We start from the raw sequence: 15,861 nt of genomic DNA on the forward strand, positions 1-15,861 counted from the left end.
TTCCGCAATATAATTTTTTTTTTTTTTACTTTTTTTTTTTTTTTTACTTCACTAGTGCTGAGCCATCGGCTTATGATTACCTATGAGTAATGAGAGTGGACCTTGTAGCCTACAAGTGCGAGATTTTTGAAAGGTGTTTGAGTAATACTCTGACTCATATAACTTTGGATTTAGTCAGGAGGATGCAGTATTTCACACTGAGCTGTAGAGCATTAGCATGCTTATATAATTGTTTTTGGCAATTCATCATTTACTAAAATAGCCAAGTAGACCTATCTGAAATATTCATATTTAACTTTTATTTTGTGCCTAGTTTTAAGCCTAACTTTAAAAACAACCACAATCAATCATGACACATTCACTGCAATAATTACTTGCTAGGTGTGTTTTGCTTGCACTGTTTGAGAGATGTTGTTAACAACTCATGTCAACAAACAGTGGCCAGCAGATTGAGCCAGTGAGGTCATGTGGAGAGTATCCCAGCAGAGTCGGACTATGGCACACCCATCCAACTGCGTCCTGTGTATGCAGGTTACCATGGATACTTAGTTCAAGGGCTGCACACTCCACAGCTTGCAATCAAAGCAGCTGCGGGGCTTGCAAGCAGAGCAAGTGAGCATTGTCAAGGGACAGGAGAGGGTTTCTGCAGCAAGGTACAGTGGGAGACAGTGTCATTCAATGCAGACTACAGCTTACTGTTAAATCTAATATTTAGATATGGATAAGGGTGTAGTAAACAGATATAGAATAATTGTTCAAAAAAGAAATACATCTTGTTGTTTTTGATCACCAAGCAAACACTGGTGGTAATTCCAAGACACATGATCTAAGAAAAGCCTCATACTTTGAGCTGCCATGTTTGTGTGAAAATCTATCCCCGTCCCTTCTTGCACTTGGCAGAGTCAGTGGACAGACATGTGGGAAGATGAAGACTGTAGCCTCTCCCCTGCAAAGAACAGTGATGACTGGGATTCAGGAGGATACTCCAAGACCTTTAGACACTCATTCAGACCTACAAGTCCACTTTCTCTCGCAGATTTCAACATGTGGGACACCAAATCTCGCTTTACAGCTCAGGTAAGTACCAGTTATGCCTTTTTGGTATAGCCACCTCCTCAGAGTGTAATCTTTTTCAAATTTGTGTGTTTTTCTTTCTTAGTCCTCAGCATGGTGTGGTATGGCAAGTGTTTCTGGAACAGGGTTTCTGTCCAAAGTCAGCACTAGGTGAGAGGAGAAGAATTATGCAGTTTTTCAAGCTTTATTACGGAAATACACAGTAATATTCTCTGGTTCTTCAAATCTGATTTATTACATGCTAGTTGGCATGGCTTTGAACATTCAAATACATGTCTTCCAGCACATCTGGCAGCACTGGTGGCTTCAGACAGCATGACCCAGGTATGAGGCGATGGAACTCAATGTCCCGTCTGGCACCCGAGGGTGCTCCGCGATCCTTCAGTCCATCCCCAGGGGCTGAACTGCGGGCGGCCCTGGAGGAAAGTAGCTTTAGGCGAGCGGAGCTGGTGCAAAGGCTGCGGGAGGCTCATGAGCGTCTGGACAGCCAGACAGACCTGGTGAAGACCAAAGACACCCAGATGCACCACAGCATCACTACTGCACAGCTGCTGGACATGAAACATAAGGTAAGAGGAAAAAAACACAGAGAGTAAAAAGTAGAATTAAATGTATGGGAAAAGTAGTTAGATCTCCTTTTTCTCCTTTTTCCTCTGGCTGTTTTGGTGAGAGGGGTCGTGTTATAGTTCTCCTGCTTAGGATAGTGTTGGTTGCGTGCTTTGCGTGGCACACAGCATCCCTCTCACCCCACGCTGATGTGTCCCACAGCAGCTGGCAGAAGCGGTGAGCGCTCTTGAGCAGGAGAAGGAGGCAGCTGAGTTATCCCGATTTGAGGAGAGCCGACAGCGTGGAGAGCTTCATGAAAAGTAAGGAAGTAAATGTTCAAGTAAGGAAATGAATGTTCGATGGCTTTTGTTACAGACAGCTGAGATGAACAGATGATCAAACCGTCTTTCTGAGGTTTTGTTGTGAAATCCACTTCCAAGGGTCCTACAGCTGGAGATGGACATGTTGCATATGAGGTCAACTTTGGAGAGAGGAAGTACTGTCCAACTTGTTTCAATTGAAAGAACTCCCAACCCACTTAGCAGAACACCACCTGTAACTCAAGAAGACTTTTACCAGCAGGTGTGTACAGTTAAATGTATACTATCCAGTAACCTTTACCATCTAGCATGCAAAATCTGATAAAATGTGTGTCTTAACAGATTCATTCCCCTGTTTTGCTGCCACATGTAGTATTACTGTACATGGTTTTCATTCAGCAGAAAGCTGACAGGGAGCTGAGCAGGCTGAGAGAGGCTCTGAGAGAGGCTGAGGCCAGGGCAAACACACAGGATGAAGAGAGAAGCCATGCCCTCCAGCAACTCCAGACTTCTACAGAGGTCTTTTTAACAATATTAAAGGGAAATCTCAAAGTCCAATGTTAACTCTTCTTTTGTGCAATCACAAATCAGCTACACTGCAGATGTCTACTACCTGTCAGATGAAAATTATTCACCCAGTTAACTCCTACTGTTTTCCTTCACTACATATTTAGATCTTTAGGTTATAAGTTATTTATTTACCCACTCTTCTTCTGTTCCTGTGTGCCTACCTAGGCTCAGAGTACACTGTTGAGTCAACTGGAGGAGATGAACCAGAGGCTTAGCCACACTATGCAGGGCCACACTGAAGTGCAGAAACAGCTGAGTGAGGCGAACAGCAAGCTCAGCCAAGCCTGCCTGGTCAGTGGCCTGTCTCTGATTCAATATTAAACCATTATATATGATAGAAAATTATCTTACTTATCATACCACTTGTTTGGCATATAGTATAGTATACTAAATTTTACTATGAATATTATACATTTTCACTTAGAAAATTGTCTTTATAATTCTTTCCAGGAAAAAGCCATCTTGTCCACTCAAGTGCTTAAGCTGGAGGACAATATAAAAGATCTGAAGGCAAAACTGTCTGGGGCTCTGTCAGACAAGGATCGCCTGATCCAGGTATCATATAGTGTCTAAAAGAAGTTGTGAACAGTTTAATTTACAATGACTGAAATATCTAAGATCAACATCTCATATTATGGGACTATGAGCAGGCTCTTGTGCATGTATCTTCTATAGGAGAAAGCGGAGCTGCATCAGAGGGCCCAGGGCCTGGAGCTGCAGCTGGAGAGGGCCCAGCGAGGCAGGGAGGGCTTCACGGAGCAGGTGTGTGAGCTCCACGACCAGCTGGCTGACGCCAAGTCCCACAACAACAAACAGGACCAGGAGACTGTCCTGATGAAGGAAGACTTGATGTCTGTCAGAGAGGTGGGAGTCTTCGAATGCACGTCCAATTGGTGTCCTTTGATAAGTTTCATTCTTTCTGCTTGGGGAGATCCACAGTCTCTCATCACTGCCTGCTTTGTTAGAAATGAGCTGTTGTGTCTTTACACCAGGTAAATGAAAAGCTGACCTGTGAGCTTGAAATGGTCAAGCAGAGACTGGAGATCTCACAGTCTGAGTTACATGAGCTAACAGCGGAGAAGGTTATCAACACCAATCGGACCAGCGCTCTGGAGGCAGAACGCACGCAGCTGATCGGAGAAAAAGAGGAACTGCTGGGCAAGATGAATGAAGGTGGACAAGCAGAGCTAACAGAGCTGAAGGAAAAGTACTGTCAGCTCAGGTGAGATACTGAACAAGCATTCTTCATAATTAATTGAAGATGAGCTTATTATCTTATTAACAACTATGCACAAAGAAATATGTAAAAAGTAATAGACTTACCCTCCGTATGACTTAACTGATTCCTCCATCTGTTTCCCCAGGGAATCTTGGGATGCTGTAGAATTAGAAAACCAGAAACTGCAGGATCGTTGCCTGTGTTTGGAGTCTGAGGTCCTTGAGAAGGAGGAGAAGCTGCACCTACAGGTGGAGGAGTATCAGAAACTAGAAGCAGAGAGAGTCCAGTCCACAGAGGAACTAAGAGCTGTGGCCTCACACTGGAATGAGAAATGGCAAGAGGTGGCATTGACCCTGCACTCCACACAGGCGGAGCTAGAGGAACTCAAGAAGAATGACACCAGAAATAAGGTAAGACTGTCTATTTACCATTCCCTTAACAAATTACTTTGCCTACAACCGTGCATTTTTTTTGTCTCTAAAATGCATCTAAATCTGTTAATTTCAGCTCCAAGATGAAGCTGCACGACTGGCAACTGAGGTTGAAAAACTTCACAGAGAGAAGCAGAAAGACAAGTGAGTGGATATATACTGTACATCATAGTATACAAACTAATGAAATCCAACAATTGACAATACATCTTTTCCTCCTCAGAGAAGAAATTGAGAGTCTGCTGCAGCACAAAGCTAACATGGAGACAGTGCTGAACAGAGTCAAGGTAGTGTTTCCCTGAAAGCTAGTCCTTGTGCAATATCCTTAAGATTAGGGAACAGAAATCAAAATAGTTGAAGCAGTGGTAGATTTCTGTGGGTTATATAACTATACATTTCTTCCCATACAGAAGGAATCTGACTCACTGTTAAGGGTTGAGCTTGATGCATGTAAACAAGAGCTGGAGCTGGAGAGGAGCAGGAGTCAGGCGCTGCTTCTCAGATGTAAGGGTAAAGGCAAAGGTAAATGTATTCCTCTTCAGGCTTTTTATTCCGTCTGAGCAGCCTGTGGCCACTGTGGAATATTCTTTAAAAGATAACTGTTGAAGCAGGCATCCAACTCAGGAGTATACCTGTTGTTTTCATTACTAAACACAAGGGGGCGTTAAACTCCTGTGACGCTCTTCCATGTGTATTTGCAGGTGGTGAAGCTGCGCAGACTCAAGACAAAGAGACAGTGACAGAGTGAGTGAGGCTTATGATGAGAAGATTTTGAAATGCATCGTCAGCAAATGTTGAAAATAAAACTCTATCTTCTGTCTGTCTGTCTGTCTCTCCTTCCTGTTATCTGTCTGAACAGACTCAGTGTACCATGGCAGACATCTACAGGATCCTCTATATTATGGCAGACACCTTCAGACTCCAACAGCAGCCAAAACAATATCTCCCAGGTAACAATGAGCTGAAACATTTCTTAGCAAAAGAAAAAGGGTGGTGAAGAATAAATTATGTATCTCATACATGTATTTTTGATGGAATCATGCATGTAAAGTATTTTTCATGTATGTTACCAATTTCATGCTTAATAGGTGAGTTTGCAAAGCAGTGAGGTTCAAAGGCTGGAGCAGCAACTGGCAGAGAGAGACAAGGAGCTGAGGGGAAAGTATGCTTCCTTGATCTATAGCATGATAAATCAGTATGTAATCTGACCAAGCTATCAAAGATGAAGGTGAATGTATGATATTATAGGTTTTCATCCTTACTGTGATAGGGAACATGCTTTGAAGAGTCTAGAAAGGCTGAGAGAGGCAGAAAAAACTGAGGCACGAGTCAAGATTTCTGCACTGGAGCTCAAGGTACAGTAGCTACAGCCTGAACCTACAGTCTCATTTAGCTATGAATCAAATAGACTGATGTATTTTTAACCATCTGTGAACTATGTCTGTTGAAAAGAGAATTATCCAGTACAACATATCTCCTCTTGCTTTATTCTCTCTGTCTCTCCCGGTGCAGCTTGTGAAGGGAAAGGGAAAGGCCTCTGGAGACGGTCAGGATGATGGGGGTCAAGCAGAAGTCCTGACCGCTGACTCACTGAGGGCCCAGCTAGAAGGTAGGAGCCTGCTTTGGAAAAAAGCTGATATATTGATTGTATTGACCGGCTGAGCTCTGAAACTACTTCTTCTATCTCGTCTCAGAGAGCAGGAGGAGGACCAGCCAGCTGCAGCAGGAGAAAAGCCTGGCAGTTCAGAGGCTGCAAACACTAAGGCAGCTTCACCTGGTAAACACAATAAACTTCACAAAAAGAGTTTAAAGATAGCCTCCTATGGTGGTGAATATAATAAATGGTAGCCTTTCTTGTCCATAGGGTAAAGATGAGAAAACATTTCTTGAAAGCAAGACAGATAAAACTGTCTGTCCAGTTAATCCAGAGCAGGACAAACAGAGGAGGATGCTGACTGAGCAGGTATATGCAGTGCATACCAAAATAAGTTGAGTTGTTTTTATCTGTTGCAAATGGCAAGATACATGCTTCATATGAGGAATATATTTTAAACACATTTGTAGTTAAAGAGCCTGTTTAAGGTGCGGGAAGGAGGAGGACAGGAGCTGGAAAAGGTGGATGACAGATCAGCAGCAGCTCAGACCGGAGCCTGCTCACTGCAAGACTGGGCCCCCAAGTCTAAAGTTATCAAGGTAAGAAGATGCTTGTTTTATTCAGGCAAATCTAAACTGAAAAATGTGAGGGTCATGACCAACAAACATTGATAGCTATGCAATGGAATATACTATGAAATCATGTGCCGTAAGTGCAAGTCTTGTTTTTTTATTCTCATTCAGAATGCACTGGACACGCTGCACAGCCAGAGGCGTCGACAGCAGCTGCTGGGAACAGGAGGGAGGAACCGGCAGCAGAGGGCATGTTTGATGCCGGTGTCCGAGGAGCAGGAAGAGGAAGAGGAGGAGGAGGAGGAGGAGGAGGAGGAGGAGGACACAGACCAGCCAGAAGGCAAGGAGGGAGAGCTGCAGGAAGGGGCTCACCCCAAGGAAGACTTCCACAACCAGAGCCACCAGGTTAGAAATACTTCCATTAAAGTGGGCGGCCAAAGAGAAAGGCCACAGATTCAATCTCCCAAAAAAGCCAATGTGTCCATCAACTGTTGTCCTGTTGAAGTTTCCTTTAGCAATACATTAAAACTCTGCCTGCACACTCATTGTAATTCACTCTTGATAAGAGCAGCAGCTAAATGACTGAAGTCTGAATATAAACCCCCCAGCCACCACACATTCGACAGCATCATCCTTATTTGTCCGATTGCATGTCTGCATGTCTACTAAATAATAAATTAGCGTCTGCACCTCTAGAAATGAATATCATTAATGCCATGATTGTGGCATGCTCAGATTATATTCAGAAATTAACAGAGGCCCCCTGGCATTCATTAGGATTGTATTTTACACGCATAAACACACATATGTGCAGACAGCACTAATCCCAGCTTCTGCCTTAATCAAAGCGCATACATGGGGAGGGGTGTCGCAGTGGCTGCATAACCACTTCAGTTCTATGACTATAATCTCACATATGACTCTTTCTACTCTGTAAATAAGCGGATTTGAAGCTGAGGAGTGACCTGCTCGAAAGCATGGCTGGAACACATCTGACTCAACTGCAAGAGGATAGACAAGAGTTACAGTATATTACAGTAATTACAGCCTTGTATTAAAGACCCGTCATTACCATATTATGACATACAAAACAAGTTTCAAATAGACATGTCAGTAACATCCAGTCAAAACATGATACAGGCTGTCTCAAAGTCCTTAAAAAGTCTTAACCTGAATTCTCAAAATTCAAGGCTTTAAAAGGTATTAAATACTGATAAATATAGCTTTTAAGTCTCAAATTCAGTTCAACCAAATGGTCTTAAGGAGCTAAATCTGACCTGCTAAAACCTGCAGACATCCTGTCATAACAGATGAAGTAACAGAGCTAAAACACCATTGTCTCCTCTGCCAGATGTCAGCAGTAAGTCTGGAAATCCGCAATCTGAAGGAAAAAAATGAGACTCTCCTGCAAGGTGAAGTTGTGTATGAATCAGTGTAATTAATAGCGTAGAGGTGTGTGCTGTGATCTGTGCTGTGTGAGGGAGTTCATAGTTTGCCCCTTTAGGAGTGATCTGTGTGAAGACTACATGATTCATAACTTGTCAAACAGGGACGTATCCACAGATGGCCATGCATAACTGGACTAACTGATTATTTAATGAAATAAGAAACTACTTTTTCATGTTGGAGAATCCATTGAGTAGATAAGTCCCTGGTCTGAATTCATTTCCCTTCTTTATCTACCTGTGTGTTCCATCTCTCGCATGTGTAGGAATACCTTGAATTCATTTGGATACAAAATTGATTTTCCCATTTAACACACAGCTTCATCTAGGCATGTTATAATTATATTCCACTTGTTGTTTCTCTCGATTTAGCCAAGCTAAGGTTCCTGCAGCCGATCCAGGGCTTTCATGCTGCTGCACCACAGCTGCCTGCAGAGAGAGCATCAGAGAAGTCTTCAGGTCCATCACGCTGTCCAGGTGAGGCTGACCGGCAGGGGAAGCTGCCCTCCCTCGGTCCAGATGGAATATTCCTGGCTCGGCTTGTAGATATCTGTAGCCCCGATGAAGATGAGGAGGAGGAAGAGGATAAGCGAGGCACATCCTGAAGACTCGAGCCAAAGTGTGGTGGCCTCTGCTATGCATAAGTCCATACACAGGCAGCTCACCAGGGGGCGCTGCAGCAGCCAGCTTTGTGGCTTTCAGCATATAAGTATAAGAATCACGCAGAGATTTTTAAACATCAAAGGTACATTGAGGACTAACCAAATTCACATTAATCATCTAATAACATTATGACATTTGGTGGATGGTTTTTAAACCATAAGTAGAATGAATGTGATGTTTTTGTACTGATGTCAATCTAACGTCCTTAAGAAAATCACACTGAGTGATGTAAAATAAAAAACAATGGCAACAATTTGAACTGTTTTATTTGAGACAGTAGTGCTAATACCAATCACCAAGCTATTAAGACTACTTTAGGCAGAAGTGTGTTTTATTTATATAACATGATATGGTTATTCACATCATTTTTCAGGAATTGTGCATTTACAGATATACATGAGAGAATATTAAGTTCATTAGTGTGTATTTTGTGTTACTCATACAATTGAATGATGAAATGTGTCATTTAGTCACAGGGATTGAACCTTATGTAGCACAACCATAGTGTTTAATAGAATATTTCTGGATGCAGACCATATTATTCAGTTCACTAATCTTTATGCTTTTCTTGTGTAAATATATACTGGGAAAGAGACTGAATGGTTTTCAAAGTGCTCCATCCATTTTGTCACTCTCATTAGTAATTGCCCATTTTTGCTTGATAATTGATATCCAGAGGTGTTGCAATGCCAGTGCTTTATAACAGCCCTATTCCAGTGTAGGCCTACTAACCTGTGTTATATGGAAAAGTACTGTAAGTAAGTAAATAATGAAAATCGTATTTAATGAAAATTTTACTTACATTCTGTTGTTCCACCTTTGTAAGCACTTTATGTATGAGAGAGATTTTCATTAAGTACTTACACAGTAATATTGTGCATTTACAATACTTTCCCATAGGTTAATACACAAGTTAATACGCTGGAATAAGGCCATTGTAAAGTATTACAAAATCCTGTGTTCTCCTCTAATTGCTCAGATATCCACCCATCAGACGGGCAGCGTCAGTAAAGTCTGTCATTTGATATAGCTGAGCACGGCTGTGTGCGCTTTATGGCAAAGGTGACCTATAATGCCCCATTTTGGATATTCCAGTGCCCACAGAGTCAGACTGGGTTCATCTCTCTCACCCACTGGGCACAAAACAGGTTTGACAGCACAGGCTTCTCTGTCTATAGAGGTTCTGGTTGCACAGTGTGCCAGCACGCCCGCTCCACCTGGCCCTGGCTGCACATGTCCCTCCAGTGTGCACGTCCCGCCTCTGGAGCCTCTGAACCAATTAGGACTCGACCAAGCACTTTGCTCTTTGACTGGACCTGATTCTGTCACACAAGAGAGGAGCAGGAATGTTGAGTTATGCTCTTTTCATTTACCTGGTAGGACAATTAAAATGCAGATAAATGCAGGTATTCATCTCTGTTTACTGAATAAATAATTCTGCAATAAAATCTTATTCTGCAAATGCAAACTTCCAAAGCAATTCTTACCTGCATGATTATGAACTCCAGCATGAGGGGCAGATGGCTGATGTCTCCTGGGGGAAGGTCAAACAAGAAAGGAGTATTCCACACAGTGCTGGACACTGCCTTGGTTTCTCTGCTGCCAATCACCACTCCCTCATGGCGCAGATTGATCACCACCTGGTAATCTGTAGACAGATGCACAAACATCCTACAGTCTGGAGAACTCTATTGATTGATGAACATTCAAACATGAAAATTGAGATTGGAATGGATATTGAAATGGAATGGCCTTCTCATACTATTTGCTGTTTGGTTGATTGGCAAAATTACAAACTGTCCATATGACAGATGTCAAAGATTTAAAAAAAAACAAGACTTGACCTCAACATACCTTGAGGTCAAAAATACGTTTTTAACTGTGGTCAGTTAGTCCTACAGCCATTTATCTGCAAATATACATTATTTGAGTATTTTGATTTTATCAGCGCTAAAATATAAATTTCAGATGGAGGAAATGTTGGAAAATGAAATCACATAAGGCTAACAAAAAAAATCCAAATCCTCACACCACCTATTCTCATGTAGATACAGTATCAGATAAGGTCTAGTATAAACTGGACAAAGGATGTGTAAAAGAAGAAAGAATAGCACTGTCAATTTACTCTTCATTTCTGTTGAGAGAAATACTGACTGCTCCACATAAATTAAGCATTTATGACCAGAAACGTTAAGAATGTGATGTCAGAAATGAATTAAATATGTGCCCAAGTCATGTCGGTGTGACATACTGAAAATTAAATAGATATCATAAATGTAATGGCCATGCATTATGTAGGATCTGCTTGTCTGCAGAAAAAAATCTGCATAGACAGGCTGATGCAGACCAAGACCAGAGATCTAGAGGTTGGAGAGGATTGGAACATTTTCTGGAGGATTGTGAATAGTGAGGGATTAAATCACAATGTCATTAAAAAAAGAGGATGATCTCCTGCCGCATTCGGATCCTGTAAGACATCATTTAATCCTCAAACATTAAAAGCAAACATAGGGACTTACTTTACCTCAGCCCCTGAAAAGCAAAAGTCAGTTCTGCCCACGCAGCTTATATAATGTCTCTATGCATGTCCTTAAGGGATCCTTTAGTAAACATACTGTACATTTTGTCAACTCCAGGTTGCCATACATACTGATGACATCAAAAGTTGGTTTTACCTGGTGCTGCTGGCATATGAGTGAGGGTGGCTAGGTTATCTGCTCTGAGGACCATGGCTTTGATGCGGTGGGCCAGAGTCTGATACTGAAGCAAAATGAAGAGCTGACCTAAGATCTGTGGTGGGCAGCTAAGCCCCTTGCTCATCAGTGCATCCTGGGAGTTCAGACTCTGGAGTCAAAGGGCATAAGTTCAGAGCAGAGAGAAAATGTTCAATCAGGAGATGAAGAATCATAAGGCTGGTGCTTTGAAATGTGTCAAGTATACTAATGGGTAATGTACATGTGAAGGAACTGAGAAAAAAACCTCTTCACTACTAGGATACTAGGGTTTATTTATTTTTTTTACCACAGAGATCATCAAAACAAAAAAATCATTTGACTCAGTTTCTCTCTTATGTTCTGCTTGCTAAACTGTTTCCATGGTAATGGTCTTTTCAACACATTACCCTAAATCTCCATGTATCTTTATCATAAAATCATCTCCCCCGCACAGATGTGAATTCAATAGAGCATTACCTTTTTTAGCATCCTCTTGCTCGGACTAAGCTCTTTAGTGAAGTGAAATGGATGATCTGCTCTCCAGTCTGTTCCTCCACACTGGGCCTCCAGGTCACCCAGTGTGGAGCCTCTCCGGCTCAGCAGTTCCTGTGTGTATAGAGCTATTCTGAGAACGCACTTTTGGAGCTCCTTAACAGAGCTCACCTTCAAAACCAGCACCAGGCTGTGGGACTCAGGACTGACGCTGCTTTGGACTGAAGCCCGCATGGGACAGGGGTACAGAGGGGGCAGGCTGCCCAACACAGACACATCCTCCAGTCTGTGGGGTGTCCCAGTGAGGCTGAGAATAGTCACAGTCAGGGTTTGCTGCTCTGGAGAGAAGGCCACAGTGAAGTGGAGGCAGGGGTTTGGTGAGGTTGGCTGTCTGCAGCTGGCACCGGAACCATAGCACAGTGGAGCCAGTGGGATTGGTTCCTCAGCCACAGAGGGAGGACCAGCACCAGGGCCGGTGAGCCTGCTGCGCTCACTGTAAGAAATACTGTCACCAGTCACAGTGCAGCGTCTCTCTAGAACCATGCGTGTTTTGGACAACAGTCCCAGTTTGGGAAATATAGGCAAGGAACCACGGCTGTGACCTATGGGCTTATAGAGGGGAGATGTTATTGGTGGGGTGCTGAGGCGGCGCAGGGAAAAGTAGGACTTTGGGTGCTCCTTCCATTCAGAGGACGCACAGGCACGAGAAGAGAATGGCAGAGAGGCAAATTCACCCTCTGAAGGGGCAGGGCTGCTGAACGTGGAGGGAAACTCCACAATATCTCCATCCAGCTCCTCGTATTGCTGCCTGGCTGCTGTTGTGGCTGCTGAGAGGGGCGGGTTCTGGGCGAGGGTCACAGGCTCAGCAGGAGCTGGTGGTGACGTCACAGGCTCTTTGTCATTCAGTGGACAAATGTCACTCTTCCTCCAGCACAGAATACATCCCAGGATCAAACACAGACAAAAAACTATCAGGCCAACCAAAAGCAGAATCTGGAGGTGAACTGCAGACATAAGAAATTGAATTTATGCCAGTTAGATACCAACAATTTCAAAACACTGATATAATTTATCCTCATGCAACCCCTGGATTACATGAGGATAACACAGAATATTGCTACTGTTTTAATTCAATTACACTACCAGTCAGCAGTTTGGACACACCACCTTTTTCTTTATTTTTACCATTTTCCACATTTTAGAATAATAGTAAAGACATCAAAACTATGAAATAACACAAATTGAATTCACAAATGGATGCAGTGACCAAAAACGTGTTAAACAAATCAAAACTATCTTATATTTTAGATGCTTTAAAGTAGCCTTGATGGAAAGGCAATGGTTTTGGAAAGAAATTCATACATAGGCATAAACTTCAATATTTATATTTGTCTAAAAATCAGATTTCAAGCATTTAAGCATAAGCCTATAGAACAAAATGGCTTTAAGATAATGAAATACATAGTACATTCAATCAAATGTGTCCAAACTTTTGACTGGTAGTGTACTTCTGCATATGAACCAGATGAGCTCCATATTTCAATATTGTAAAACCATACCTTCTAATTGTTTGGTGAAAAGAACCTGCACCAGAAGCCAGAAGAAGAGTATGACCATGATGCCCTCGATCATGCCCTTACAGCAGAACAGCAGCACAGACTGCCAGAGCGGCTGACCTGGGTACTCCTCATCATGGTAAGGCATGGTGCCAGTGTCTGTCTGAGCCTATCCTGAGAAAATATCCACAGAAACACAGAGGACCGAAAACAACAGTTCACTCCATCTCCAAATCCCCTTAGAGAGGATCATTTGCTCGGCTGATGAAAATGCATTCTGGCTGAAAGAAGCTGAAAAGACCCGGAGTTTCAATCCTGTTTCCGCATATATTGATGCTTCAGAGGATCAGTGTAAGCCATTGTGTTTGGAGTGATAAAGTCACACAGGCACACAAACCAAACATCTGTACATGCTCCCATCAAAACACCTTGGATATTTAGCATCACAACGTTCCACTTTGCCTTAGCAACAAAGCAAAATGATGAGAAAGATGGAACCTGCACATTATGTGGAGTTCATAGAAGGATTTCTCTCTCATATAGGATGGACCGGCTCCCACAGGTTATAGTCAAGCACCCAGTAGCAGCTGAAACGTTTCTTCCCTGTTCAAGGCTGAAAGATCATCTTGCAGTCCCAACTCTCCTCTGTGGTACCTTTCGGTCTTGTGCCAGGACAGTGATGCCCTCATCTACAGACAGACTTGACCAGTAATATTTCTCCCTGAGACGGCGGGGCCTGTGGGCGGAGACATCCATCTCATAATACTTCTCATCGTGCCTGTAACATCTTCCCTCTGCAGTGTTCCAGATGCCAATCCAGCGGAGTCACTATAGAATGTCTATCCCGACAGTAAATCCTGCGGCCCATCCCCCGCCCCACAAGCTGTTGCTTCCATTAGTATAGCCTCTGTCAATAGGTCTGCTGCACACCAGAGTTCAGGAATTAACTCTCAATACAGACTCTCACTTCCTCTCCCTGTCACACATAAACACACTATATAGCTTTTGACTTGATCAGCTTGATTTCACTTGGGTGAAAAGTAATACATCAGGATCGTTATCCATCCAACTCCAAAAACAAATTTGATATAATCACTTAGCGATAAAAGCCATAGGAACTGCTTAATGAAACAAATAATTTTGTTCCTCATTGCTCACCAGTTCAGGTTCCTGGTTTAAGATGAGTAGAGAGAAGCTCAATTGGTTTGACATCAAGGTGATGGTCAATTGGAAATAATGAAAAATGTGCAGATTTATGAATGTCAAATACCCCTGAACTTGAAATGGCCTCTGCACAGGAGGTAATGCTACCCCCCTCTGGCCATGCACATACTGGACATACAGTATAGTGTTTTTCTATCACATTTCAGGCCACACATGTTGTTCAAGCCTCAACACTCCAATGAAAATTATGACAAGACATAAAAAATGAAAGGGGTCATAAGCATGCCACATGAAATCCTGATCTTCCTTGAAATATTCCAACAGCGTAAATATCAAGATTTCTAAGAAAATTGTTATCCTTCAGCCAATTTCCATAAATGCAAAAGCACTGAGGATTTTGCAACAACACAACACAGACTTTATGGAAAAGAATGCAGAGTCTTCCTACATTACACATAAGATTTTTTTTTATTCCTCATGGCCATGTCCATATAGGAAATACATTAAGCAAAGACCAAAACAGGCTTTAACATCAAGACTTGTCGAGTTCAGAGAGACATTTGTTTGCATTGAGAGATATGATAATGTCTACTTGATTGTCCAAATATATTTCAGCACAAATTATGCAGATTACCAAAAATCAACATATGCTGCATTAAGTATTGCATATCTCTCTAAAAGAGTGAGGTAGCGCCGTTTCAGTGTTCAAATGTCAACATGCTCTTCAAATCAAAGCTTGAGGTCATTAAAGATACATTCTCTGTGTTTGGGTACAGTATAAAATACAACACAGCAATACAGTATGAAATACAGTACAACAGTGGTGAGTGAACAGTGAGGAGTCCACCCTGGTCCAGAGGAAATTCCTGAGAAAGTTACTTCCCACCATGGAAAGTCAAATGAGGTAACTGTTCTTCTATCACTTCCATTTCAGATATCGTTTCCAGCAGAAACCTTGCATTTCAAATTTTGCCTTTAATTGACAGCTGACATGTAATGAATTTCATAACTTTGAGACCAAGCCAAATCATTAATAGTGCAGTGTAAAATGTCCAAACCAATGAAAAGAATCCAACCAGTTTCTCTCCAAATCCTGTTTGATATTTCCGAGATGCAAGCTTTCTGCGGAACACTGAAAACATAATTCATCCCTCGGAGCTGCTACCAAAAGTATGGATCGCTTTCACTCACAGCAGTCTGTCCCAAATGTTCCAAACCAAATGTTCACTAGGCGGGATACAAAATGGTTGCAGCAAAATGGTCACAGATGGGAGCTATGACGTCAAGCTATGGCTTTTTTTTGGTCTTCATTAGCTGCACTTTGGCAACTAAGTTGTTTTGTTGATGGCTATGGAAAGCGATGGCTGCAGAATGGTCGGATAACCTGCTATTATAGTAGATAACTAGAGAGCATTGACACTCACCATGCTCTTTTCTGCTCTAAAGATGCTTTTGAACAAACCTTTCGAAGCCAAGCCCTTTAGACATGAATATATCGCTA

The 15,861-nt window shown here is 42.3% G+C and overlaps 2 protein-coding genes across 2 annotated transcripts; one reads left to right on the forward strand and one right to left on the reverse strand.

Moving 5' to 3' along the window:
• Positions 1 to 915: 915 nt before the first annotated feature.
• On the forward strand, positions 916 to 8,376 carry LOC139909492 (uncharacterized). Its single transcript, XM_078283047.1, has 24 exons — positions 916 to 1,077; positions 1,160 to 1,224; positions 1,358 to 1,643; positions 1,843 to 1,940; positions 2,061 to 2,211; positions 2,343 to 2,459; positions 2,676 to 2,801; positions 2,961 to 3,065; positions 3,186 to 3,374; positions 3,503 to 3,732; positions 3,875 to 4,139; positions 4,237 to 4,304; positions 4,384 to 4,447; positions 4,571 to 4,682; positions 4,862 to 4,904; positions 5,020 to 5,110; positions 5,249 to 5,322; positions 5,431 to 5,515; positions 5,673 to 5,769; positions 5,855 to 5,937; positions 6,025 to 6,123; positions 6,225 to 6,353; positions 6,498 to 6,618; positions 8,144 to 8,376. Exons 1-24 carry the CDS (start codon positions 916 to 918, stop codon positions 8,374 to 8,376), a joined length of 3,093 nt encoding a protein of 1,030 aa, XP_078139173.1.
• A 1,230-nt stretch (positions 8,377 to 9,606) lies between these two features.
• LOC139909493 (uncharacterized) lies at positions 9,607 to 13,344 on the reverse strand. Its single transcript, XM_071896607.2, has 5 exons — positions 13,200 to 13,344; positions 11,626 to 12,644; positions 11,110 to 11,278; positions 9,922 to 10,082; positions 9,607 to 9,756 (listed from the first exon to the last, which is right to left on the reverse strand). The coding sequence occupies exons 1-5, from the start codon at positions 13,342 to 13,344 to the stop codon at positions 9,607 to 9,609; spliced, it is 1,644 nt and encodes a 547-aa protein (XP_071752708.1).
• Between the last annotated feature and the right edge of the window lie 2,517 nt (positions 13,345 to 15,861).

Source organism: Centroberyx gerrardi, chromosome 4, assembly GCF_048128805.1.
Source record: "Centroberyx gerrardi isolate f3 chromosome 4, fCenGer3.hap1.cur.20231027, whole genome shotgun sequence".
NCBI lineage: Eukaryota > Metazoa > Chordata > Actinopteri > Beryciformes > Berycidae > Centroberyx > Centroberyx gerrardi.

Coding starts and splice junctions, on each gene's coding strand:
- LOC139909492 (XM_078283047.1), top strand. CDS start 916: ATGTGGGAAGATGAAGACTGTAGCCTCTCCCCTGCAAAGAACAGTGAT. Junction 2,802..2,960: donor AGCTCAGCCAAGCCTGCCTG/GTCAGTGGCCTG, acceptor AATTCTTTCCAG/GAAAAAGCCATCTTGTCCAC. Junction 6,354..6,497: donor CCAAGTCTAAAGTTATCAAG/GTAAGAAGATGC, acceptor ATTCTCATTCAG/AATGCACTGGACACGCTGCA.
- LOC139909493 (XM_071896607.2), bottom strand. CDS start 13,344: ATGCCTTACCATGATGAGGAGTACCCAGGTCAGCCGCTCTGGCAGTCT. Junction 12,645..13,199: donor TTTCACCAAACAATTAGAAG/GTATGGTTTTAC, acceptor TTATGTCTGCAG/TTCACCTCCAGATTCTGCTT. Junction 11,279..11,625: donor GCAAGAGGATGCTAAAAAAG/GTAATGCTCTAT, acceptor CTTTGACTCCAG/AGTCTGAACTCCCAGGATGC.